At 44.9% G+C, this 27,762-nt stretch overlaps 4 protein-coding genes across 4 annotated transcripts in view; all 4 read right to left on the bottom strand.

Moving 5' to 3' along the window:
• Positions 1–23: 23 nt before the first annotated feature.
• Positions 24–6,917, bottom strand: dnai2b (dynein, axonemal, intermediate chain 2b). Its single transcript, XM_068712898.1, has 11 exons — positions 6,608–6,917; positions 5,530–5,691; positions 4,686–4,807; positions 4,267–4,409; positions 4,075–4,188; positions 3,638–3,777; positions 3,269–3,391; positions 2,214–2,437; positions 1,913–2,048; positions 621–767; positions 24–502 (listed from the first exon to the last, which is right to left on the bottom strand). Exons 1-11 carry the CDS (start codon positions 6,788–6,790, stop codon positions 122–124), a joined length of 1,875 nt encoding a protein of 624 aa, XP_068568999.1. The 5' UTR covers positions 6,791–6,917; the 3' UTR covers positions 24–121.
• Positions 6,918–8,039: 1,122 nt separating this feature from the next.
• On the bottom strand, positions 8,040–21,058 carry lrp12 (low density lipoprotein receptor-related protein 12). The gene is made up of 11 exons (XM_068712896.1): positions 20,285–21,058; positions 17,813–17,869; positions 17,582–17,717; positions 16,869–17,071; positions 16,339–16,586; positions 13,009–13,158; positions 12,673–12,894; positions 12,217–12,483; positions 11,801–12,003; positions 11,561–11,693; positions 8,040–11,475 (listed from the first exon to the last, which is right to left on the bottom strand). The coding sequence occupies exons 1-11, from the start codon at positions 20,346–20,348 to the stop codon at positions 10,561–10,563; spliced, it is 2,598 nt and encodes an 865-aa protein (XP_068568997.1). The 5' UTR covers positions 20,349–21,058; the 3' UTR covers positions 8,040–10,560.
• Positions 21,059–21,620: 562 nt separating this feature from the next.
• Positions 21,621–24,033, bottom strand: ntaq1 (N-terminal glutamine amidase 1). The gene is made up of 6 exons (XM_068712889.1): positions 23,825–24,033; positions 23,322–23,421; positions 23,172–23,222; positions 22,320–22,468; positions 21,932–22,056; positions 21,621–21,855 (listed from the first exon to the last, which is right to left on the bottom strand). The coding sequence occupies exons 1-6, from the start codon at positions 23,881–23,883 to the stop codon at positions 21,719–21,721; spliced, it is 621 nt and encodes a 206-aa protein (XP_068568990.1). The 5' UTR covers positions 23,884–24,033; the 3' UTR covers positions 21,621–21,718.
• A 775-nt stretch (positions 24,034–24,808) lies between these two features.
• bop1 (BOP1 ribosomal biogenesis factor) overlaps positions 24,809–27,762 on the bottom strand; it is an 8,840-nt gene continuing 5,886 nt past the window's right edge. Inside the window, exons 10-15 of the mRNA XM_068712895.1 lie at positions 27,679–27,762; positions 27,056–27,239; positions 26,693–26,984; positions 26,342–26,426; positions 25,882–25,989; positions 24,809–25,774 (exon numbers count right to left, since the gene is read on the bottom strand). The exon at positions 27,679–27,762 is cut by the window's right edge and continues 49 nt beyond it. Coding sequence (XP_068568996.1) covers positions 25,621–25,774; positions 25,882–25,989; positions 26,342–26,426; positions 26,693–26,984; positions 27,056–27,239; positions 27,679–27,762 — 907 coding nt within the window. The 3' untranslated portion in view covers positions 24,809–25,620. The remainder of the gene's footprint in view (positions 25,775–25,881; positions 25,990–26,341; positions 26,427–26,692; positions 26,985–27,055; positions 27,240–27,678) is intronic.

The raw sequence follows: 27,762 nt of genomic DNA, 5'->3' as shown, positions 1-27,762 counted from the left end.
TGAAACATAAACAGTGAAATTATTTTATTATTTAAGAAAAAGAAAACAAGTTTTTATCAAATTAAATATTCTGTTTGAGTTTAATTAGTTTAATTAATTAAAGAGTTCCACACCGATCACTTCAGAGCTCATCAATACTCTGGTCAGACAACATCTGGGGGTCCTGGTCTCGACTCTGACTCTGGTTCTGACTCTGGTTCTGGTCCTGACTCTGGCTCTGACTCTGGTTCTGGTTCTGGTCCTGACTCTGACTCTGGTTCTGGTTCTGGCCCTGGTCCTCTGATCCGGTTGTCTGGTTGTCCCTCCGTCTCTTAGTCTCCGTCTCCGTGATGAGGTAGAAGTGGTCCTCAGCTCTGACCATCAGCTGGTTCTGGTTCTGGTCCTGGTCCTCTCGTCCCCCGTCCTCATCCCGGCTCTGCTCAGACCGGCTCCTCTCCTTCAGACGGATCTCTCTCTGCCGGGCCTCCAGGATCTTTTCTCGCTTCGTCTCTCGCTCAAACATCTGTTTAATATATAATAACTGTTGAAATACTGTGTATATATATATATATATATATATATATGTATATATATATATATATATATATATATATATGTATTTATAACATATTTGTCCTCACAGCAGCCAGAAGACTCTTCTCGTTCTTCTGAAGCGTTGACAGTCCAGAGTTGATCTCAAGCAGCGTAGCTCCGCCCCTCTGAGAGCCGCATGCCACCAACCGCCCGGTTTCATGTAGACGGAGGCTGTACAGGGCCTCATCACACACCTGAGGACCAGTTAGCTTAGTTAGACAAGGTAACCAGTAGGACCTGGTTAGGGTTAGTTAGACCAGGTAACCAGTAAGACCAGTTAGGGTTAGTTAGACCAGGTAACCAGTAGGACCTGGTTAGGGTTAGTTAGACCAGGTAACCAGTAGAACCTGGTTAGGGTTAGTTAGACCAGGTACCCAGTAGGACCAGTTAGGGTTAGTTAGACCAGGTAACCAGTAGGACCAGTTAGGGTTAGTTAGACCAGGTAACCAGTAGGACCAGCTTAGGTTAAAAATAAATAAAAAAATAATTTAATAAATAATTAAAAATAAATAATTTAAATATTAAACATTTCATATGACTACACAGTAGAGGGGCATATATATATATATATATATATATATATATATATATATATATATATATATATATATATATAAGAAAGGAGAAGAAGGGTGATCGCACTGCAGACAGGGTCACCGATAAAAAGACCTGGGGGGGGGGGGCGGACCATGGAGATCAGGAAGTGGTTTGTTTATTAAAAGAGGTTAAAAAAATGGACACACAGTTAATACTTTTCATTTAGACCGTAAGGTTCTATCGTTTTCAGTCTGTGTATCCATTTCCTCAACTAGTAGGACCAGTTAGGGTTAGTTAAACCAGGTAACCAGTAGGACCTGGTTGTTAGGGTTAGTTAAACCAGATGACCAGTAGAATCTGGTTGTTGGGGTTAGTTAGACCAGGTAACCAGTAGGACCAGTTGGGGTTAGTTAAACCAGATAACTTGTAGAATCTGGTTGTTAGGGTTAGTTAAACCAGATTACCAGTATAATCTGGTTGTTAGGGTTAGTTAGACCAGGTAACTAGTAGAACCAGTTGGGGTTAGTTAAACCAGATCACCAGTATAATCTGGTTGTTATGGTTAGTTAAACCAGATTACCAGTATAATCTGGTTGTTAGGGTTCATTAGAGTTAGTTAGACCAGGTAACTAGTAGAACCAGTTGGGGTTAGTTAAATCAGATCACCAGTAGGACCTGGTTGTTAGTGTTAATTAGACCAGATAACCAGTAGGACCGTTGAACTCTCTTGGTAGACCAGGGTCCTGCTGGTCCACTAGAAGCAGACTTAGTTCTTTATAGTGGATCAGTGAGCTGGACTCACCTTGAGACTCAGTGTGGGGTCGTTCTGTTTCAACAAGATGTCCCAGACGTCCAACATGCCGTCCATCTTCACAGTGAAGAAGACAGAGGGACGGACGGGACTCCAGCAGGCGTCCGTCAGATACGACATCTGATATCTGTCAGGAGGTAAAGTCTGGTTTGAGTAACAGGATTTCCACATGGATAACAGAAGGGACAAGACTGGACAGAATCAGGTGAGATAATACGAACCAGGACAAGATGAAGACAGGAGACAACAGAGGGAACCGGATTATAAAGAAAGCTTTAAAAGTGGGTCCTACTTGGTCCACATGATGGAGGACTCCTTGATGTCCTCGGACCAGATGCGGGCCGTCCAGTCCCCCACAGTGAGGAAGTTTTTGGGGAAGAAAGGGTTCCTCTGCAGAGCGTAGACGGGTCCTTGATGTCCATCATACATACAGACGATCTTCTCTGAAGGAGTCTTTGCCTTCCTGTTACACGACACAACCAGACCCTGTTCTGTCCCCACCATGAACTTAGTAGGCTGTGGAGACAGGGGGGACAGACAGACACTTTGATACAGGGAGATACTGTGAGACAGGGGGGACACTTTTAGACAGGGGTGACAGGGAGACACTTTGAGACAGGGAGGACAGGGAGACACTTTGAGAAAGGGGAGACAACACTTTGAGACAGGGGAGACAACACTTTGAGACAGGGGGACTAAGATTAAGGCTGACTCAATGAGTTTTGGGGTTTAAGGAACCTCAGACCAGGATCCCACCTAGAGCCCTGATAGAGACAGCCTTGGTGTGCTGAATCCAGGCTGTTGCAAGGACACGGAGCATCGTCTCTCTGGAGTGATACAGTCTAGATATAGTACAGAACTTTCGTCTTCACTAAGCTGGGTCCTAATTTCTAAGCCAGTCTTTGTTAAGACCAGTCTTCTGAACGGAATCTATGTTGGTTGCACCAACCAATCAAAGCCTCACTTCACTACGTCTGTTCTGAAGAGATGCACGTTCATGTGAACGGACACACAATCTTACGCTGCACTATTAGATCCTGGTGGTTCTGATCCATATGGTCAGCCTGCCGAGACTCGTACAACCGGTTCATAGCTTTTAGCTAACGGTGGTAGCAGATACCGGGTCAAGACAAGCCTCATCTCCACAGCCGGCCCCCGTCTACAACCTTCAGCACCACCCACTCGTGTTTCACTGGGGTCTAGGATCATCGTTTGGACTGAAGACCAGAGATTTCACCACATACGACCCACAAGGGTCCACTTTAGTCTAGGACGGACCAGGATCACAGTGTACAAGGGTATTAAAATGGGAGTCCTGCTGTAAACACAGCAACAGATAAACCTCACCATGGTAGACTCAAAGTCCAGAGAGATGGCTCCTAAAGCTCGGTCCAGGTTTCCCTCCCTGCTCGGGTCCAGAGCCAGACGCTCTGTGGGCTCGCTCAATCGGCGGACGTCCCACCACAGAACCTGACGGAGAGAGGAGAGACTTTGAGCTGTCTGTCATTATAACAGTCCCTCTGGTCAGTGCTCCTAGTCCTGTTTGTTTGACCCATGTGTGGACCACGTTCGACCCACGTTCTTTATACTACGGCTACCCGTCCATCGTCAGTCTACCTGTCCATCGTCAGTCTACCCGTCCATCGTCAGTCTACCTGTCCATCGTCAGTCTACCCGTCTGTCGTCAGTCTGCTTGTCTGTCCGTGGTCAGTCTACCTGTCCATCAGTAGATGCAGAGAAAGCGTCTGTCCCAGTCTTGGACTGCAGCCAGATGATCTTGTAGACCGGGTCTCTGTGACTGTGCTCCACAGAGGAAACCTCCACCGGCTGGCTGCCTCTCCGAGTGTCCCAGTATGCTAAAACAAACATTACATTACATTACAGTCATTTAGCAGACACTTTTATCCAAAGCAACTTACAGTTCAGTATCTATCTACACACCGTAGACGCAGCTACGGGAGACATTTTGGGGTTAAGTGTCTTGCTCAAGGACACATTGACATGAGACTAGCGGAGCAGGAGGATCGAACCGCCGACCCTCTGATTGAAAGGCGGCCCTGCTCTTCACTTAGCCACGGTCACCCCCGAACACAGCGACAGGTTCATGGACTCCTCACTGACAGATAAAACCGTCAGTCTTGACCTGAACCCACCGATCTGTCCGTTGTAGCAGCCTCCCACCAGAGTGTGGCAGTCTTTAGGGTTGTACTCCAGACAGACGAGTGGAGACGCCGGCTTCAGAGTCATCTCCGGTCTGTTTGGGTTCTCTGAAACAAAACATGAACCCATCTGTGAATTTTGGACTCTGTGAATCCAGCTGCTGTCTGTGCTTCTGTCTTACACACCGATGTCCCAGATGTAGGAGTCCGGGCTCATGTCTCTGGAGGTTTTCTGGAACTCAAGGCAAGAGTAGGCGGCCGCCAGCTTCCTGCCGCCGTCAGGATGCCACGACAGACCGGTGACGGTCCGCTTCAGCTCGTTAGGATCTCTGAGGACACATTAAAGATCAACTGACATCCAGAGGAACGAACACATTAAAGATCAACTGACATCCAGAGGAACAAACACATTAAAGATCAACTGACATCCAGAGGAACGAACACATTAAAGATCAACTGACATCCAGAGAAACAAACACATTAAAGATCAACTGACATCCAGAGAAACGAACACATTCAGGGCTCCTTCCAAATCCTTTAAATTGTGTTTTTATGTAAATAACCACTAACGAAGTTAAAGGCTAATATTTAGTCATCAGCTGTACCTGAACACATTGATGGTCTTTGCAGATGGCGGCTCCTGATGGTCCTCCTCCTGGTCCTGGTCCTCACAGTAGTCTGGGTAGATGTCCACAGCATTGTTCTGTCTGATGCAGTGATCCATGACCTGGACCACACACATGATGACACCACACACATGTGGACCGAGTCTAGGTGAAGTGGGTCGATGTGGAGTGAGTTCAGGTAAAGTGGATCGATGTGGATTGAGTTCAGGTAAAGTGGATCGATGTGGATTGAGTTCAGGTAAAGTGGATCGATGTGGACTGAGTTCAGGTAAAGTGGGTCGATGTGGACCGAGTCTAGGTGAAGTGGGTCGATGTGGATTGAGTTCAGGTAAAGTGGATCGATGTGGATTGAGTTCAGGTAAAGTGGATCGATGTGGACTGAGTTCAGGTAAAGTGGGTCGATGTGGACCGAGTCTAGGTGAAGTGGATCGATGTGGATTGAGTTCAGGTAAAGTGGATCGATGTGGATTGAGTTCAGGTAAAGTGGATCGATGTGGACTGAATTCAGGTAAAGTGGGTCGATGTGGACTGAGTTTAGGTGAAGTGGATCGATGTGGACTGGGTTCAGGTAAAGTGGGTCGATGTGGACTGAGTTTAGGTAAAGTGGGTCGATGTGGACTGAGTTTAGGTGAAGTGGATCGATGTGGACTGAATTCAGGTAAAGTGGGTCGATGTGGACTGAGTTTAGGTGAAGTGGGTCGATGTGGACTGAGTTCAGGTAAAGTGGGTCGATGTAGACTGAGTTTAGGTGAAGTGGATCAATGTGGACTGAGTACAGGTAAAGTGGACCGATGTGGGTCGATGTGGATCGATGTGGTCTTACGCTGCCCAGCTGCAGGATGCTATTGATGTAGTTCTCGTCTTTCTCCACCTTCTTTCTGAACCGGATGGTCTGCTCCATCTCCTGAGGGTTCACGTCTTTGGGCCACCCCCCCTCCTCATGGTTTAGTCCACAGCTGTTGGACTCAAACCGCTTTGTGTTCACCTGCAGACACATAAACACCTAAGTCCACATGGAGACACAGAAACACCTGAGTCCACATGGAGACACAGAAACACCCGAGTCCACATGGAGACACAGAAACACCCGAGTCCACATGGAGACAAGGAAACACCCGAGTCCACATGGAGACACAGAAACACCCGAGTCCACAGGGAGACAAGGAAACACCCGAGTCCACATGATGACACGGAAACACCCGAGTCCACATGGAGACACAGAAACACCCGAGTCCACATGGACACAAGGAAACAGCTGAGTCCACATGGAGACAAGGAAACAGTTGAATCCACATGGAGACAAGGAAACACCTAAGTCCACATGGAGACAAGGAAACAGCGGAGTCCACATGGAGACACAGAAACACCCGAGTCCACATGGAGACAAGGAAACACCCGAGTCCACATGGAGACACAGAAACACCCGAGTCCACATGGAGACACGGAAACACCCGAGTCCACATGGAGACAATGAAACACCCGAGTCCACATGGAGACAAGGAAACACCCGAGTCCACATGGAGACAAGGAAACACCTGAGTCCACATGGAGACACAGAAACACCCGAGTCCACATGGAGAAACAGAAACACCCGAGTCCACATGGAGACACAGAAACACCCGAGTCTACATGGAGACACAGAAACACCCGAGTCCACATGGAGACAATGAAACACCCGAGTCCACATGGAGACACGGAAACACCTGAGTCCACATCCTCATATATAGGAGGCCTTGATCAGAACAGGGTCAGAACCTGTTGATGTGATCAGACCAGGTTCAGAACCTGTTGATGTGGATCAGAACCTGTTGATATGGATCAGACTAGGTTCAGAACCTGTTGATATGAATCAGAACCTGTTGATGTGGATCAGACCAGGTTCAGAACCCATTGGATCTCACCTGGTGCTCCGACATGTCCCGACAGGCCTGCAGGTCCTGGTCTCGTTGGGTTTTCTGGATGAACTGGTGAACCAGACTCTGGTCCGTATGAACGTCCACCAGCAGCTCGGCAGGCCGGTCAGAGAAGAGACTCTGACGGCCGAACTTACTGCGGAGCTTCGTGTACACATGGACGATCTCCATGAACACCGACTAAATACCGGACAAACTACCGACTAAATACCGGACAAAAAATAACGGACAAACTACCGACTAAATAACGGACTAAATACCGACTAAATAACGGACTAAATGACCGACAAAACACCGACTAAATGACTCAAAATCACGGAGCACCGTGGCGCGGTTTGCTGTATCCTAGCAACGAGACAGTTAGCCGTATCATAGCAACTCAAACAAACTTTATTAACGACAACAACTCAAACAGTTTACACGGAATGACTTAACGTTAGCTTTTTGGCTAAGTACCACAGTAAAAGTACTAGTACCACAGTAAGTGGTAAGTTAAAGTACTAGTACCACAGTAAGTGGTAAGTAAAAGTACTAGTACCACAATAAGTAAAAGTACTAGTATCACAGTAAGTAAAAGTACTAGTACCACAGTAAGTAAAAGTACTAGTACCACAGTAAGTGGTAAGTTAAAGTACTAGTACCACAGTATGTAAAAGTACTAGTACCACAGTAAGTTAAAGTACTAGTATCACAGGAAGTAGTTAGTTAAAAGTACTAGTACCACAGTAAGTGGTTAGTTAAAGTACTAGTACCACAGGAAGTAAAAGTACTAGTACCACAGTAAGTTAAAGTACTAGTACCACAGTAAGTGGTTAGTTAAAGTACTAGTACCGCAGTAAGTGGTTAAAGTACTAGTACCACAGGAAGTAGTTAGTTAAAGTACTAGTACCACAGTAAGTGGTTAGTTAAAGTACTAGTACCACAGGAAGTAGTTAGTTAAAGTACTAGTAACAGTTAGTAAAAGTAAATCATCCAAAAGTTGACTTCAGTAAATATTATCAAAATATACTTCAAGTAATGAAAGTAAAAGTACTCATTCTGCATAATATATAAAATATTACAGTATGTTAGTTATTGATGTATTAATTTGAATCACTTTATGTACTGTTGCTAGTTTAACCTTTCATAATAATACATCAGTGATTTAATAATACTCTGAATCTATAAAGTAACTACAGTTAAATACATGTAGTGCAGTAAAAATTACAATATTTACTGTGAGAAGTATAAAGTACCTCTAAATTGTGAGTAAATGTACCTCATTACATTCCACCACTGGTTTGCTTAGATTGAAGTATTGTTACATGAATATTTAAAGTATTTTATTACTATGTCTGGTAGTTCTGGACCACGTATTTAATGTGTACTAGTGTGTAGAGAGATTCTATCTTTATGTTTTTATTCAAATAAAACACAGATGAAATGTGAACCTTTAATCTTTAATCTTTAGTGAAGTTAAACAGTTTTCAACTTTACAAAGAAAAACACCGACTTGAATCATGCAGAAAAACAGCTCCACACAACAAATGAAAGGTAGTACTTCACACCTAAATAATATATGCGTGTATATATTGAGTTCTTTGTTTTCCTCTCACTCCTCCAATCAGAACACAAGGAAACCTAAATGTCTCGGAGGTTTATTTTAACACTGAAGTACTATCTACCTTTAAAATGTCGTCAGTAATCTTTGTATTAGTTAAAATATGTAAACACAAGTATTTAGTGTTCGTTAAACTGAACGTTCATCTTTTTCTCCTGTAACTGAATTCAGTTCTTTAATTTTACATCTTAACGACGTGAAGAAAAGTTTTCTTTAAGAACTCCATGAAATTGATTTTGGGGTGAAGTACTCCTGAAACAACAACAACAACAACAACAACAACAACAACAACAACCATCATCATATTAATAATAATAAATATACACACTCACACAAGGTCAGCTGACATCTCAGTACCAAAAACTAACTGATCATAAATACGGACGGGTCAGTTTGAAACGCTTCAGTCTGAGAGGAAGAGGAGGAAAAAGAGGAAAAGGATGAGGATGAGGAAGAGGAAGATGAGGAAAAGGAAGAGGAGGAAGAAGAGGAAGAGAAGGAGGAGTTTGATGTCACAAAATCATAAACCAGAACTTTGATGACAGTTTATACATCTGGTTCTCTTGGTCTGGTTCTGAACCCTCAGAAGTGGTTCTAAAGGTGTGGTCCTGTTCAGTTCTCAACCATCCTCCAACTCAAACCATCAGAACTGTTCTGGTTCAGGTTCTCCACCATATGAAACTCTGAGTCCTTTATGTTGAATTAAGTGTAAACGTGACTCTTGACCTTTCAAAACCAGAACATTCTCTTTCCAGACAGATCCAGAACGTTCTCTTTCCAGACGGATCCAGAACGTTCTCTTTCCAGACGGATCCAGAACGTTCTCTTTACAGACGGATCCAGAACCAGAACGTTCTCTTTACAGACAGATCTAGATTGTTCTCTTTGTAGATGGATCCAGAACCAGAACGTTCTCTTTTCAGACAGACCCAGAACCAGAATGTTCTCTTTACAAATGGAAGCAGAACCAGAACGTTCTCTTTGTAGACGGATCCAGATCTATAACGTTCTCTTTCCACACCGATCCAGAACCAGAACGTTCCCTTTCCAGATGGATCCAGAATGTTGTCTTTGTAGACGGATCCAGAAAGTTCTCTTTGTAGACGGATCCAGATCCAGAAGGATCTCTTTGTAGACTCAACTGGACCCTGGTGGAACAGACCTTTGTTGGCTCTACAGTTCAGCTAGCCTGATATCTTTGGCTGCCTCCGTTGGTCACATGACCCTGATCGTTCCCTTAGTTCTGTTTAACAGCACAAAGGGGGGCCATTTAAACAGTTGCACCAGGAGTCCCAATAGCTTCCCCAATCATTTTAATCTGAATGTTCTCATCAGTTTGTTCTGTCAGGACACAATTTACAGTCGTACCGTTGAGCAGGAAGTGTGCCTGCAGCGAGGAGAGTTTTAATCATTGTATCAACATAAGAGCCAATCAGTGACATCCGATTGGTCCGTTCATCTCTGACATCACTGAGAGCTAACGTTGAAGCAAACTAACATGCTAACAGGTGTAGTTTTAGTCCAGGCAAAGTGTTAGCTAGCTACTAGCTGTAGTCCAGTCAGATCTGTTAGCATGTTTGCTAGCTGTAGTCCAATTAAATCTGTCAGCATGTTTGTTAGTTGTAGTCCAATCTAGTATGTTTGCTAGTTGTAGGCCAGTCAGAGCTGTTAGCATGTTTGCTAGCTGTAGTCCAGTGTGAGATGTTAGCTTGTGAAGTGAAGAGATGTTGGGGCAGTATCGACAGTAGTGAGGTGAATAATTAATTTATATATAATGTATTTATTTATTTATCTCTATGAAGAGATCCACACCGAATCCAATTCTTTAGCATTTTGCAGTTCAGTGTTATTTTAATTACCAGCTATGGAAGCACATGAGCTCACTGTCTTTAAATCCATGGAGACGTATCATAAACTGACCATGAGGCCTTGTATTGGCCATCCCATAATAATGAACACGTGATTCAGTCCAGTCACGAATGATGCAAACCAATGCAATGAGGCTCAGAACTTACATGCGATACAATAACACGTTTCAAAGGAAACGCGACCATATTGTCAGAGTCTTGAACACTGACAATGTGAGATTTTAAATTTCGGTGGAATGTACGGAGCACGAATCTTCTATTAAAAAAATTGCCAGCAAATATTCAGCATTTTCTTTTCGTTGTATTATTTTTGTTCCCGGTGTGAAAAGGCCTTTAGCCTGTCAGTTAGCATGTTAGCCTGTTAGCAGAGCCGCATGATAGCTAACTGTGGATGTTGTATCAGGGTAGTAACAGTCTGTCAGTTAGCCTGTTAGCACAGCAGCGTGTTAGCTAACTGTCTGTCAGTTAGCCTGTTAGCACAGCAGCAGCAGCTCGTCATCGCTGCTCTCCGTCTTTCCCGTGGCCTCCAGACAGACGTCGGGTATCTGAGCCGTGTGGACCATCCCACAATGTTCGCACGGGCCGTCCCGCCCTCCTTGACTATTGTTTCCGCGGTGATGGCGGTGGGCGTGGCCTGTGGTAGAAGAGGGGTACGGTTCTAGCAGCGGTTGTCGGATGTCGCTGACGAGCGAGGAGGAGGAGTCAGAGTCGGAGGCGGGGATCAGGAGCTCCACGTCTTCTTCTTCTTCTCCGTTTTCTCGCTGCTCCGTGATCTCGGCCCCGCCTCTTCCTGTCTCCAGCTGGTGAAGTGGACTGTGATTGGTCCAGATCTGGTCCTGCCGGTTCTGGCTTGTTCTGGTCAAGTTCCTGGCGAGGCGGTGCAAGTTCTGGGCCAGTCGCTGCAGGGCAGAGGTGGGCGGAGCCTGAAGCACTGAAGTGTCGCTGTGACGTTCGGGATCTGGGCCGGGAGTTACCACGGGGACAGGGCTGGAGGGGGGCGGAGTCTCTCTGTGCCGGTCGCGGCCTCGCCCACAGGTGGGCGTCGGAGTCACGGAGGTCGTCACGAACACCACGGCCTCCACGGCGGTGGAGGGCGTGGTCTTCTGGGGGAGGGGGGCCACGGGCCCGCCCACCGCGCCCCTCCCCCGCTCCCCCTCCGTGTCCGTGTCGTCCGAGTCCGGAGACAGCAGGTCTGAACCTGAACTCCCGGTGCCGACGCTGTCCTCCAGGTCCGCAGAGACCAGAGCCAGAGAACCGGACCGCCGCGACCGCGAGAAGGTGAAGAGACGGCGCCAAAGGTTGGTATGACGACCCGAGGAAGGGAGCCTCAGGGAGGTGAAGCCGAGCTGAGAACGGACAGCCAGTCGGAGGTTCTCCAGGACGGACGCCTGAGGACAGAGAGCAGAACACAATAGAGACTTGTACTGTGTATTCACAGGTAAGGTTCTAAAGACTGGTTCTGATTCTCTGTACCTGGCTCCCAGAGCACACTGGGAAGTCCTCCACAGGTGGGATCAGGCCCTGGGCGATCAGCTGACCATAAGAGGGCGGGGCTTCTCTCCGAAGCAGCTCCGCTTCCACTCTGGACAGCTGCGTCTCGAACGACCTGCAACGGCCAATCGCACGGCTCAAATCACACGGCTCAGACATCAGCCCAATCGCAAATCGGATTCACAGAAGCAGTGACCAATCAGAGGCGGAGTCGGTTCTCACCTGCGTTCAAACATGCGCAGCGAGTAGAGTTTGCAGGTGCAGCCTAGGGCGATGACCAGCAGGAGTCCACAGATGAGGCTGCCGATGACGGCGGCGGTGATGACTCTGGTGGGAACGATGACGGGACAACTCTCCTCGTCGCTGCCGTCGCCACAGTCGTCCTGAGCATCACAGACCCACGACTCAAACACACAGCGGTTGTTCTGCAGGAAGGTCAGAGGACGTGTTACATGGCAGAAGATTCTTCATTTCATGTGTTTCTGTTGCATATTTACTGGATGCAGCGATGCTTTGTTAGTCAATTAATGTTAAAGTGTGAGAAATGAGAAAAGTCTCTCAGGTTCTAGTAGAACTTCATGTTCTTTGTGTGTTTACTTTATGGGTTCTATGTTGATCAGCTGACAGGTTGTCGGTACCTTGCAGTGGAAGTTTCCGGGCTGGCAGAAGAAGCAATTCTTCTCGTCAGAACCGTTGGGGCAGCGGTTCTGATAGTTGCAGCGGTCCGATCGAGGGTAACAGGCTCCGTTTCTAGAACAGGGGAACTCATCCTCCTGACACGAAGAACAGTTGAGCTCATCACGACCGTTGGGACAATGCCAGTACCCGTCACAGCGCTGCTGCTCGGTGTAGCAGCCCCAGTTACCCCCACACGGAACCTCCCACGGCAGGCAGAACCCGTCCACCTGAAGAACCCAGAGAGAGAGACAGGAACAAGTTAAACAGAACCTGTCTACATTAAGAACCCAGAGAGAGAGACACAGGAACAAGTTAAAACAGAACCCGTCCACCTTAAGAACCCAGAGACACACAGGAACAAGAGAACCTACTTCATTAAATACATAAGAAACATCACTCAGGTTAAATAAACACACCTGGTAGGTGACGTTGAACCCTCGAGCAGCGTTGATCTTGTCGGCGTAGAAGTGAATTCGGAGTTGACCCGACGATGAAACCACAGCGACGGGCGCTCTGGAGTCGAAGGCAGTGAGAACCCTGAGGAGACGGCGAGGGTTCTCCTCCAAGCCATCATAGACCTTCACGTAGTCGCCGTATCCCGTCCCATCGAGTTTAAAGTCGGTAAACCTCAGGATGACCTGCAGAAGATGAAGGACGGGGGAAGGAGGACGAAGATGGAGACGTTAGCTTTACTTCTTTGGGAGATCTTTCTCTCCCAGGTGTTTGTGCTGAGGATGGAGGTCAGAGCTTACCTTCCTGTGGTCTCCCGTGTCGATCAACCAGGTGCAGTTGCTTCCTGGAGGGTAAAAGTCGGGGTAGTTTGGAGAGCTAAAGGAGCCGTAGAAGTTCCTCAACCATTCTCCACAAGTGGGAACATCACAGTCGATCTCATCCCCAAGGTCCTGGGTCAGAACAAACATGTCGGAAAATAAATCAAATGTTTAAACCATGTAGCTGTTACAAGCAGGGTCCAACCATCAAGATATCACACTGCTTAGCTTTCCACCGAAAGCTTTCAGCCTGAGAGGCTGATGAAAGGACATTTTGGCTGATTGTTGAACCTCAGACCTCTACGTGTGTTTTGTGGGGTTAAAGAAGTCTTGTGATCATCAGGGTGTCCTGTGGGAGTACTGAACAACAGGACTGTTACGGGAAATGCTCCCCCTGGCTGTACAAGACTGATCTTGGTAAGTAAGTAAGCCAGTAAGTCAGTAAATACATACATTACATACAGTCCCTGACAAAAGTCTTGTCGCTTGGGTACAAGTTGACCTTAAGTGCCCCTCAAATATATTTGTAATCAATTTTTTTTTACAAGAAATGGCTAATTTCAATCCCAACAACTTTTGAAATAATGTTTTGGTGCCAAACGAAACTGCTGAAAAGCATTCTAACGTTCACAGCTTGGTAAAGCCCACTGAGTCGGTTTTTGCAAAGACAAAAGTCTTGTCGCCTTGTCATATGATGCACCCAATCCTAGATTACAGCCTCACCTGTGATCAATAATTGATCAATCAATTAGTGGCTGTGTATAAAAAGAACCCCAGCACACCAGACCTTCACATCAACTGCAACTTGACCTCTGACAACATGCCTAAGATTCACCCTGAGACCAAAGTGTTGATTATCAAGAGGCTGAAGACCAGATCCACTGCTGAGGTGGCTGACACCTTCAATGTGTCTCAGCGTCAAGTACAAAGAATAAGAAAAAGATTTGAAGAGACTGGAGATGTTTTTGACAAACCCAGGTCCGGCAGACCCCGCAAGACAACTGCTCGGGAGGACCGTTTGTTGGCTCGAAAATCCGAGGCCAGCCACTTTTCCACTGCAGCAGAGCTCCATCAGGCCTGGTCACCTCAAGTCTCCGTGTCAACCAGGACAGTTTGTAGAATTCTGTCTCGAAATGGCCTCCATGGTCGAATCAGTGCCCAGAAACCAGCACTAAACAAAAGGCAATTAAAAAAACGTGTGGCATTTGCCAAGGCCCACAGCCTGCTAAAAGGATGGACGCTAGGAAAGTGGCAGAAGGTGGATTTCTCAGATGAATCTTCGGTTGAATTACATCACAGCCGCCGCAAATATTGCAGGAGACCTACTGGAGCCCGCATGGATCCGAGATTCACCCAGAAAACAGTTAAGTTTGGTGGCGGAAAAATCATGGTCTGGGGTTACATCCAGTATGGGGGTGTGCGAGAGATTTGCAGGGTGGAAGGCAATATCAATAGCCTAAAATATCAAGAAGTATGAGCTACCTCTTACATTCCCAACCATAAAAGGGGTCAAATTTTGTAGCAGGATGGTGCTCCATCGCATACTTCCATCTCTACATCAAAGTTCCTCAAGGCGAAGAAGATCAAGGTGCTCCAGGACTGGCCAGCCCAGTCACCAGACATGAACATCATTGAGCATGTCTGGGGTAGAATGAAAGAGGAAGCATGGAAGACGAAACCAAAGAATCTTGATGAACTCTGGGAGGCATGTAAGACTGCTTTCTTTGCTATTCCTGATGACTTCATCAATAAATTGTATGAATCATTGTCGAACCACATGGATGCAGTCCTTCAAGCTCATGGAAGTCATACAAGATATTAAATATGGATCTCACAGCACCACTACTTAATTCACTGATGTTATGCAACATATTTTTGGATTTGAAGTAAATTATTTGTTCAATTTTCACATTACTCTCTGTAGGCGACAAAACTTTTGTCTTGCCAAAATCTGACCTTTCTGTGTTCATTAAATGATCAATCTTTCTTCAGTGAAGCAAATTTATTTTAGTATATTAAACATAATTTGGGAGGGTTTTAGCTTTCATATGAGCCATTTCTAAAACCAATGGATTAATTAAAAGTCAGGTTATAAACTGTTGTTTCTACAAAATGGATAAGTGACAAGACTTTTGTCAGGGACTGTACATGCATAAATAAATAAATATCAAGAGGCTCTGGAAGAGCCCACAAAGATACACTGCAGTGACAAAATTGTGGACAATTGTCATAAAAAGAAATGTTCCGATGTTTAGTTCAATGTACAGTTCAAATAATTGTTCAGTTGTTATATTGACTGCTGTCTTTAAAAGAAACACATGAACACCATGATCCCTTTAAGTGTTGGTGTCGGTGTCCCCCCCCAAAGCTGTAAACCTAGAGGAAACACTGCCGGGTATATCGACACTGAGATGAAGCATCAGGGATGAGCGTGAGCACTACCAGGACTGAGGCCAGAACAGTTCAGTATCTTGGGGGTCTGTCTTAAGGTGGTTTGTGTGTCCCAGTGACCTGAGAGCTGTGTCGTCAGGGCAATACCTCCTGAAAGGGTCTCCCAAGGAAAAGTGGTCTCAGGAGAGGGGCCAGACTAAGATTCAACGATTCTATATGAATCAGCCAGAAAAGAGTTGTAGCACCTCGACTGGAAAAGGGAAACCGGACCCCCCTTCTGGAGCCAGACCTGTGGGGGGGCTCGCGCAGGCCCCCACTCTCATGGAGAGGTGTTGGGTTGGATTGAGCCAGGCAGCAGACAGAAACCGGGACCAAGGTGTGCCGACCCCTGGCATTGCAGACTGGAAGGAACCGGGCTATGTTGTTTATATAGACCACCATTATCATTTTGATCGTTATCACACTTCCCAGGACTGAGAGCCCGACACGGACTGAGAGCCCGACACAGACTGAGAGTAATTTGGGCTTCAGGGTAATAGTTACACTGAAGGAGACCAGGGCAACTGTAACCAGGGGCAGTAGTCAGATCTCAAATTGCACCAATTAGCAGCTTGTTTACGATTGGTGCTTTCGTAAATAGTGTCAGTGTGTGAACGTCACATGTTGGCATTACTGGTTAATAAAACGTGTCACTAAGATAATTAGCTCACTAACTCCTAACAAGGTATTATCAGGGTCTCATCATCATCATCATCATCTTCCTCACTGGTGACACAAGAGGAACTACTGATATCAAAAGGAAAGTTTTTCTTTCTTTGAACTTTGAACCCGTTTGTTCATCGATACAGAAGAAGAATGCTCGTCTAGCTGTGGAGCAGCACGGTCATGGCTGGTGTTGGACTGGGAGAACTGGTTTGTTACCTGGCAGTCAATGCTGCCGTCACACCTCAGGCTGTGGGGCAGACAGGTATAGATCCGGGTGTACCGGGACAGACAGGGGAACTGATTCAGACTGCAGGGCTGGAAGGAGAACGGAGATTCCACGCACAGATCCTCGTCCGAATTGTCTCCACACTCGTCCATGGAGTTACACCGCCACCAGTCTGGGATGCACTTCCCATTAGAGCAGTGGAACTGGTCCACATCACAGCTGGAGGCCTCTGGTTTACCTACAACAGGATATTATTAGTTATTGATGCATGACTTTAAAACATCTGGTAATGTGACAACACCACCCTCAAACTGATCAGGACTTTTGAACTCTTCCTAATATCGCCTGCTTCAGACCCTTGGACCTCCTCATGGATCAGCTAAGAGGATTAACACCAACCAGGAGGTTCTGCTGATCAAAGTCCAGACGTGGATGTGTTCAAACCCCACTGCACCCAGAGATCTGTGAACCACATTAGTGACCTGCTGCATCGAAGCTGCGACGCTCTACAATTCCTCACCAGTGATGTAGGACAGTCGGAAGCCTTTTCCTGTCAGACCGTCGTCAGAGTGGAAGTGGATCCAGACGTGGTCCTGGGAGGAGATATAAGGTGGCGGCAAGGAGGAACCACAAACCCGGAGCCCATCCAGGCTCCTGTAGCTGCTAATGGACATCCAATCCGCCGAGCAACGATGGGAACCCTGGAGGTCAAAGTCCTGGAAACTACGAACAGAGAAGAGAAAGTATTGATTAAATGGTCCTCTGCTAGCTTCTGATTCTGAAGGCTGGTCCTGAACCCTGTTCCCTCTCTGTTGACTGGTTCTGAAGGCTGGTCGTGAACCCTGTTCCCTCTCTGTTGACTGGTCCTGAACCCTGTTACCTCTCCGTTGACTGGTCCTGAACCCCGTTCCCTCTCTGTTGACTGGTTCTGAACCTTGTTCCCTCTGTTGACTGGTCCTGAACCTTGTTCCCTCTCTGTTGACTGGTCCTGAACCTTGTTCCCTCTTCGTTGACTGGTCCTGAACCTCGTTCCCTCTCCGTTGACTGGTCCTGAACCCTGTTCCCTCTCTGTTGACTGGTCCTGAACCTCGTTCCCTCTCTGTTGACTGGTCTTGAACCTCGTTCCCTCTCCGTTGACTGGTCCTGAACCCCGTTCCCTCTCCGTTGACTGGTCCTGAACCTCGTTCCCTCTCTGTTGACTGGTCCTGAACCTCGTAACAGTCTGAGTGTTACCTGATGGTGACAGTGTCTCCAGGTCGCGCTCTGATGTTCCAGCTGCAGTTCAGTCTGGCCGGATACTGAAAGGGCCAACCGGGGCTGGTGATGACACCGCTGGACGCCCGCAGGAGCTCCGCCACGTCACCACAGGCTGGACAGACAGACAGAGAGTGAGACAGACAGAGAGTGAGACACTGAAGATGAAGCTCAGCTGATGTGACATCACCGTGGTTGCTACCAACTTACCGTTAGAAATCCCTGACACATAGACGTTGTCATTCCTCTGAGACGCAGCAATGCATCCTGGGAAAGACACAAACACAATTAACAGAACGGAAAACGGAAGTTCAGTCAAATCCTTTTATAGAAACGTAACATCAGAACCGTCTTAAAGAAACTTAACAAATATAAATATACATATATATATACACATATATATGTATATTATATATATATATATATATATATATATATATATATATATATATATATATATATTAGGGGTGCAACGATACACATATTCGTATTGAACGTTTGGTACGTGTTGGAGAAAAATAACTTTTAGAATGATCTGTTCTTATTGTTTAACATACAAGGCTCCATGAAGTCTGGGGCTCCGGTGTGAACTCTCTTTACACTTGGTATCTCAGATGTTCCTCGTTTAGCAGTCACTGTGACCTTCTGTCAGGGGCGATTGTATATCTTACTAAACGTCAAGATGACGTTTAGTAAGGGGAGAAGAACGAGTTCAAGACATGCCACGTAGCTTTATGCAAATGTTTTCATACTAGCTTGTTGCACTTATTGTATTCGTATTACTTATAGCACTAACTGTTTTTCTTGTTTCTGTACTTTGGCTCTGAGTTATGCTCTGCTTCATGCTCTTAGATGCTTGTTTGGAAAAGGAAATGTACTTATGACTTCTGGTGACTAGTAGTTCTTTTGATTACCAATGTTGATGCACTTATTGTAAGTCGCTTTGGATAAAAGCGTCTGCTAAATGACTGTAATGTAATGTAATGTAATGATTCTGTGCAAACGCACTTGTATGTTATCTGAAGTATAAATATCACAGAGACAGAGACAGACCTCTGAGCAGCCTTGATGCATGACTTGTATGTGTTTCAACTCTGTCTCCTTCTTGCAAGAATAAATGTCTTATACATTGGCTGCGAGTGAATTTCTCTAACAGTACGCATTATGAACCGAACAATACGTTTGAATAATACTTTTGCATTTGAAAAATAAAATATAGCTGAAATCGGTGGAGCCACTGCGCTCAAACATGGCAACCCACCCGACGTAACACGATGTCCTTCCCTGATTGGTCACGCTCCTGTCACGTGACCCTTTCCCAGATGTTCACAAACAACAATATCATTGATTACCGATCGACTAACGAGTTAATTCAACATGAACAACTGATGACAGGTGTTACTGAAAGTGTTGTCTTTACTTACTAATTACTAATTATTTATTAATGTAAATATGAGGAGAGAGAGAGACAGAGAGAGAGACACACAGAGACAGAGCGACAAAGACAGACAGAGAGAGAGAGACAGACAGAGAGAGAGACAGAGAGAGAAAGAGAGAGAGACACAGAGAGGGAAAGAGAGAGAGACACAGAGAGAGACAGAGAGAGAAAGACAGAGAGACACAGAGAGGGAAAGAGAGAGAGACACAGAGAGAGACAGAGAGAGAGAGAAAGAGAGACAGACAGAAAGACAGAGACAGAGAGACACAGAGAGAGACAGAGAGAGAGAGAGACAAAGAGAGAGAGAGACATAGGGAGAGAGACAGAGAGACAGAGAGAGAGAGGCAGAAAGAGAGACAGAGAGCACTGTAACTAAGTCTGAAAAATAAAACTTCTAAAACTTTACATGAAATGTGTCTGTTTGAGTTTATAGAGGAAGATCTTAAATATCAAACACAACCTTTCATTATTAAAGACTTTATTACTCTGTCGTATTATTTGAAGTAAGCAATAAATCTACTTCCTGTTTACACGGTCACCATCACGCCCAGTGTGCGTGAATAGTCACGTGATGTTCGTTACAAACTCTCCGCAGTGTTTCGGTATCTTTCCCTCCTGATTCAAAGAGGACTAAAGGTCTATCTCTACTCTGAGTGATCAACCAGGCTGTACCAACATGCTGAATGCTACTGAGCCCCGTGACACTACTCCTTCACCAGCCCGTTTCTCCAGACCATAACTCATGCTTTGTGAAAGACAACAAAAGCAAACAGAGAATCAAACCAGACACGCCCCCTTGAGAGAGGTCTCAGAGAGGATTTGGCACTTCTGCTTTTTTGCTAGATTGAAAACGTACCGAACCGTGAAACCACTGTATCGTATTGAACCGAACCGAGACTTTTGTGAACCGTTACACCCCCAATATATAAATATATATAAATATACACATATGTGTATATTCATATATTTATTTATATATATATATATATGTATATATATATATACACTTATGTGTATAGTCATATATTTATATATATGTGTCATAAGTTAGTTCACGCCTGGATTAATTATAATGAATAATATAATATGTATTTAAATTCACTTCTACTTTAATAAGATGATCTTGTTGTCACATTACTTTGTTTGAATATAAGAACAGCACATAAACATGACTCAGGTCAGATCCTGAAGACCTCTGAGGGTTACATTTATGATCATATCTGATCCTGAGTCACTGAACTCACCTGAGAGGACCAGCAGGTAGACCACTGAAGGGCTGAGCCTGCAGCCTGGGCTGAGGGCCATCATAACCCTTTAGATGATGAAGGTCACTGACGTCATGTCAGCCTCAAAGCTCAGAAAACACGATGAACGTCCTTTGTTAGCTTAGCATCAGCTAACTGTTCTGTGTCTGCTCTAATCTACCGGCTAACTACGCTAACAATGCTAACATCATAACCCGGCTCCGAACAAAGACTCCCGTTAGCTCCGGCTAACAGCTAGCGTTAGCTCAGAGGAACATAGCTCTGTGTTCTGAGACATGACGGGAATAATAACTCTGGATATTATATTACATTATTATATATAATGTCTAAAGATATCAGGTCCTACAACAGAACCACAGCTAACGTTAGCTCTCAGGCTAACGAGCTAACATTAACAACACTGGTCGAGTATATAGAACATGCTAACGAAGCTAAGCGGCTAGCTAACCCGTCCTCCTCCACTAATGTGAGCTAACCCGGGTTAATGTGAGCTAACCCGAGCTAATGAACGGAACCGGGAGAGAGTTTAGCAGCGCGACCTCTTCAGTGCTAGCCGTTAGCTTAGCATTAGAACAACAACAGTCCGCAGCAGCGACCAGAGAGAGAGAGAGAGAGAGAGTGTGACGTCATGAATCCATCTGTGTGTGTTTGAGAGAGTGTGAGAGAGTATGTGTGACGTCATGAATCCATCTGTGTGTGTGTTTGAGTGTGTGAGAGAGTATGTGTGACGTCATGAATCCCTCTGTGTGTGTGTGTGTGTGTGTTATTGTATACTGCTCCTCCTGATAACCTATCAGTAGATAACCTCATATTAGTAGAGACCACACTATGTGTATAAAGCAGATGGTATAAATAATAAAGATGCTGTATTTACGTCGATATAATGTTATGTTGAGTGTTGATGGAGTTGCTACAATGTTAGCTTAGCGTAGCTTAGCACCGATCGATCAGAGCTCCATTCAGAAAACAACTTCACAACAAGTACTAAACCAAATAGAGGTTATAGTATATCTATTATATATTATATTTATATAGTTGATCTATTTCATGTTGATAACTTAACTAGCTAGTTAACTTAGCTCAAGAGTTAAAGTTAAAGCTAACTAGCTAGTTAGTGAGTTAACTAGTTAGTCAAAGTCTCTTTTCATCCTGTAGATTTAATAAAACTGCTCTGAGAGAAAAGGTCAGAAAACATGAAAGACATTATAAAACACAGAAATATAATAAAACATTTAATACATACAAACATTACATACATATATATGTATATATACATATATATGTATATATATATATATATATATATATATTCAGTGTACAAAACAATGAAAAGAAGAAAATATTGAGAACAATTAGAATTAAAGTGTAAAAGACAAAATAATAGTCAGTCAGCTACGATGAAGATGATGAAGACTACGATGATGAAGATGAAGCTGTTGAAGACGATGATGATGAAGAGTGTCTCAACAGGAATTCGTCCAGACTGAAGACCCGCCCCCAGCCGACAGCAGGGCTCATACTTATGAAGTCGTCCAGGTTCATCTGACACTCTGAGGAGGAAACGCATCACAGTGATGTCATCTCACGGTTAACAGTACCACATACTGAGGTGATGCGTCAGGTGACCTGTGGTCCGTATGGGGGGGTAGGGTGGGGGGGGCATCCTCCAAGACCCTTCAGAGTCCTTCATGTGGGATCGATCTGACGCAAAGTTCAACAGGAAGCTGTCAGCAGGGACCACACGCAACTTCCTGTTGGAACAGAGACAAAGGTAGATGTGTTACCTGCGGTGTTTAGGTGTGTGTTATCTGTGGTGTTTAGGTGTGTGTTACCTGTGGAGGTCAGGTGTGTGTTACCTGTATAGTTCAGGTGTGTTACCTGTGGTGTTCAGGTGTATGTTACCTGTAGTGTTTAGGTGTTACCTGTGGAGGTCAGGTGTGTGTTACCTGTGGTGGTCAGGTGTGTGTTACCTGTATAGTTCAGGTGTGTTACCTGTGGTGTTCAGGTGTGTTACCTGTGGTACGCAGGTTTGATGTTGCGTTCCGAACGGAGGGCCTGGTCAGAATACAGCTTCAGGCTGCAGGGAAACGACAGCTCAGTGTCCAGATCATAAACCAGAGAAGAAGAATTAGGTCTGACCTGCAGCAGCACAACGTGGTAGTCCTGAAACACACCATGACATCATGATGACATCACCCATTTCCGTGATACATTACATTACAGTCATTTAGCAGACGCTTTTATCCAAAGCGACTTACATTTCAGTATCTATCTACGCACTGTAGGCACAGCTACGGGAGACATTTTGGGGTTAAGTGTCTTGCTCAAGGACACATTGACAGGAGCCGGGAATCGAACCGCCGACCCTCTGATTGAAAGCCGGCCCTGCTCTCCACTTAGTCACAGTCACCCCGATACTACTACTGTACTGTGATACTACTACTGTACAGTGATTCTACAGTACGGTGATATCACAGTACAGTTACTGTGATACTACTGTACTGTGATACTACTACTGTACTGTGATACTACTACTGTAAAATGATACTACTACTGTACAGTGATACTACTACTGTACTACTAGTACTGTCAAATGATACTACTACTGTACTGTGATACTACAGTTACTGTGATACTACTGTACAGTGATACTACTACTGTACTACTACTACTGTACTACTACTACTGTACTGTGATACTACAGTTACTGTGATATTACTGTACAGTGATACTACTACTGTTCAGTGATACTACACTACAGTAGTATCACAGTACAGCAGAGCAGGACTTAGCGGACCCCTGTGTATTATTAATGGACTGTCTATGACATCATAGTTATTATCGATCACACAGTGACATCACAGACCCAGATAACTGGCTGGCCTCCACGTCCAGACTTCTGCTTCCACAGAGGAACCTGATGGAGAACAAACATCAGCTTTAGAACCAGACAGGTGATTCAGAGAAACTGACTTGGTTTTAGAACTGGCAGATGTTCTGTAAAATGTGTTCTCACCATTCGGTTCTCATTTGAGATGAAAACCACAAACAATTCTTCCAGCAGTGCGGTTCTCTCGGTTCTGACAAACTCACAGAGTTTCCAAACATTTTCTTCACTGCAGAACAAGAACAGACAACAAAAGTTTACACAACATGTGTTGAAATGGTGTTTTTTCGAGGAGAACCAGTTGGTAGAAACTGTGTTGAACTGGGATTTTCGGTTGGTAGAACTTTGAGAGTAGTATGTTTTCCTGTACCATTAGAACTACAAGTACAAGTCAATTTACCATTTAATAATACAGAATATAAAACAGTAATATAGTATGTAGTTCAATATATATATTGTACTACTACAGAACATGTGTTGTAGTACTACAGAATATATATTGTACTACAACAGAACATGTGTTGTAGTACTACAGAATATACAGTATATTTTACTACTACAGAACACGTGTTGTAGTAATACATAACTTATGTTGTACTACTACAGAACAGGTAGTATTACAAAGTACTTGCCAGTAACAGCTGGTATAAACGCAGTTTTCGCGGCTCGGTGTGATGTCGTCACGTTCCATGTTGTGTGTCACACTGAAAACGTTCCGTCGGGGAAAACGGAGGTGACGTCACATCTTGTGTATCTTGAGCCTGCAAACCTTTCAAACTAAAAGTTTAAACTTCTGTTAATTTTCTTTTACTCAGACCGTCAGTCTACAGGTTCAGGTAAAGACCGTCAGTCTCCAGGTTCAGGTAAAGACCGTCAGGCATTGGTTCCGGAAAAACGACCTGAAGGAAAACACCAAAACCGGAAATCTAACTTCAGCCTTCAAAATAAAGGCAGGCAGCGTTTTATTGATGAAGTAGAATCAATGTTCAATAAGAAATGATCATTAACCTGGACTTCATTACGATATATTTATAATTTTAAATTGTTTGATTTTGTAGTTAATATTACAAATTATATTATATATAAATATGATATATATATAAAAATATGATATATATATATATATATAAAAATATGATATATATATAAATATGATATATATATATATTATATATATATATAAATATGATATATATATATATAAATTCAACACAAACAAAACAGTTCTGATCACTTTATTTTCTTTATATTGACACATTAATTAAAATAAAAAAATTAAGCTTTAACAGTTTGGTTGTAAATGTGTTTCTGAAATGTTTAATATGTATTATTATTTATGAATATATATTATATATGAACATATATTAAGATATTAATGTATAATATTCATATTATATATATTCATATACAGTATTAATATATATTCATATATAATATTCAGATGATCATTATTATTAATGTTTTGTATCATATATTATTTATTAATATATAATATGCTCTGAGGATAAGTTTATATCAGTATTCATAGATTTTAACACTTTTACACTTCTGATAAGTTAGTAAAACACATTTGCTAAACTCTTAAATGAAACAAACCACAAAAAGAAACATGAAACTAAAAAGTGAATATTTATTAACCGACAAGTAGCAGAATCACCATGGCAACAACACACAGCTGCTGATGAAACAAAAACAAAAAACAGGTTTATTAAAATTAAAGTCATGAGGTCAAAGATCTCTGTAGTAAAGTCAGTGGTAGTTGGTTCATATGTTGGTCGGTCGGTCGTTGGGTTGTTGGTCGGTGGGTTGGGTTGTCGGTCAGTGGGTTGGGTTGTTGGTCGGTCGGTCGTTGGGTTGTTGGTCAGTCGGTCGTTGGGTTGTCGGTCGGTGGGTTGGGTTGTTGGTCGGTGGGTTGGGTTGTCGGTCGGTGGGTTGGGTTGTTGGTCGGTCGGTTGTTGGTCGGTCGGTCGGTTTGGTTGTCGGTCGGTGGGTTGGGTTGTTGGTCGGTCGGTCGTTGGGTTGTCGGTCGGTGGGTTGGGTTGTCGGTCAGTGGGTTGGGTTGTTGGTCGGTCGGTCGTTAGGTTGTTGATCGGTGGGTTGGGTTGTCGGTCAGTGGGTTGGGTTGTTGGTCGGTCGGTTGGGTTGTCGGTCAGTGGGTTGGGTCGTTGGGTTGTCGGTCAGTGGGTTGGGTTGTTGGTTGGTCGGTTGGGTTGTCGGTCAGTGGGTTGGGTTGTTGGTCAGTGGGTTGGGTTGTTGGTCGGTCGGGTCGTTGGGTTGTCGGTCAGTGGGTTGGGTTGTTGGTCGGTCGGTTGGGTCGTTGGGTTGTTGGTCGGTTGGTTGGGTCATTGGGTTGTCGGTCAGTGGGTTGGGTTGTTGGTCGGTCGGTTGGGTTGTCGGTCAGTGGGTCGGGTTGTCGGTCGGTAGGTTGCTAGGTGAAGAGGCGAATCGTGGCATCGGCTCCAGAGGAGAAGATCCAGGGTTGAGTGGGATGAAAGGTCACATCCAGGACGCCGAGGTCATGAGTGATCACATGACCTCGGAGAACCTTCACCGGGACGATCAATGGGTTCTGTAGCAGGTCACTGGGGGGGACAAGGTCAGTGTATATTACTGTGTATTACTGTGTGTATTGTTGTCTATTACTGTGTGTATTATTGTCTATTACTGTGTGTATTACTGTGTGTATTACCTGTAAACCGTCCCGTGACAGACGATGACAGATCCGTCGTCGGACGCCGAGGCAAACAGCGGGTAAAGTCGATGATAGGCCACGCCCCTCACGGCTTTCTTATGGTGTCTGCAGACAGGAAGTGATCAACACCATCAACACCACAGTCTGGAACACGTGTTGCAACAGGCGATCAAATCAAAACAATAGATACAAAATGATTCAATGCAGACGTTGAGTTCTGGCTGTTGAATGAGGACAGAAAAATGATTGACATCAACCTTTGGTTTCACTTTACCACGTCTACCGGCATCAGACAGGAAGTCAGTGGTAGTAAAGCCCGCCTCTTGTTTGTTGTGATTGGCTGCCTGGACCAGACGTTACATTGACGAGCGGTGCGAACCCGTACCAAAGGTATAAATCTATATCACCAAATGTGACCGGTAAGGATTCCTTCACTAGCTAAATGACAGGTACGTACCGTAACATCTTGTAAGGTTTGGTTGACAGGTCGAGGTCAAACCAGCTCAGCCTGCAGTCGTAACTCCCACAGATCACGTGATCACCTGTAGACACACCCACAAGTTAGACAGAAGCTCTGCCCCTTAGCAGTGATGTCACCTGACTCTTGTTTAAAAGAATAATTTGATATTTTAATGACTCGTGAATCTGGTGTTCTGGTGGATCTGGTGTTTTGGTCTTTTAATGACTGGTGTTCTGGTGGATCTGGTGTTTTGATCTTTTAGTGACCCGTGAATCTGGTGGAGCTGGTGTTTTGGTGAATCTGGTGTTTTGGTCTTTTAAAGACTGGTGTTTTGGTGGATCTGGTTACCCCCGGGGTGGACGGCCATGCTGGAGATCCACTTGGAGTTGGCCTGTAGTTTTTTGGTCATTTCCTGTTTCACCAGGTTGTAGATCCGAACTGAGCGCTGCGTCCCCACGAAGAAGTAGGGCCTTACAGGGTGGAAGGATACGCACTGAACCAGACCTTTGTTCTTCCTGAAGGGGTTCTGACTCCGCCTCCGGCTCACCTGGTGGATGAACACCTGCAGGTGGCTGGAGTGATCGGGCATTACCGACGCCAGGTAGTCTCCTTTGGCGTGCCACGTCACCTGGTGGACAGTCTGAGTGCACGATACGTTCGGTTAGTTATTGATCGTGTATCTGTAATCAATACAACAGGTGGGTTTCTCACTTTGGGGTGTTGTATTTTGAGGCGGATCCCTTGGCTGAGCTCCTCCCCTTCCACATCGCTCCATTTCACAGGCCCCGCCTCCTCTGTGGACTCCGCCTCCCTCTGACCCGAGAGTAGTCGCTCTGTTGACAAGACAACCTGTCTGTCTGCCAGAGGGGGAGACAGGATCAACACCACCGAGTCCCTGAATCACAGAGAAAGAGACGGGTCATCAGCGAGAACAACGTTTGAATTATATAATTTATAAATATTATATTTAAATATACTTTGAGAACATGTACAGACATAGGACAGAGAGACAGACAGGACAGAGAGACAGACAGAAAGACACACAGACAGAGAGAGAGACAGACAGAACAGAGAGAGACAGACAGGACAGAGAGACAGACAGGACAGAGAGACAGACAGACAGACAGACAGACAGACAGACAGACAGAGAGAGAGAGAGAGACACAGACAGACAGGACAGACAGAACACAGAGAGAGACAGGCAGGACAGAGAGACAGACAGAGAAACAGACAGAACAGAGAGACAGAACAGAGAGAGAGAGACAGACAGATGAACAGAGAGAGAGACGGACAGAGAGAGAGACAGACAGACAAACAGACAGACAGATCCTTACTGGGCGACAGCCAGCAGACAGACAGACGGGTTTGGGTTCCAGGCAATGCTCTTCACAGCTCCGCCCACCTGGACCGTCTTCATA

Source organism: Cebidichthys violaceus, unplaced genomic scaffold (assembly GCF_023349555.1).
Source record: "Cebidichthys violaceus isolate CVI_PGR_0920_01 unplaced genomic scaffold, fCebVio1.0.p SCAF_180, whole genome shotgun sequence".
Taxonomy (NCBI): domain Eukaryota; kingdom Metazoa; phylum Chordata; class Actinopteri; order Perciformes; family Stichaeidae; genus Cebidichthys; species Cebidichthys violaceus.
This window is presented reverse-complemented; position numbering and strand designations above follow the sequence as displayed.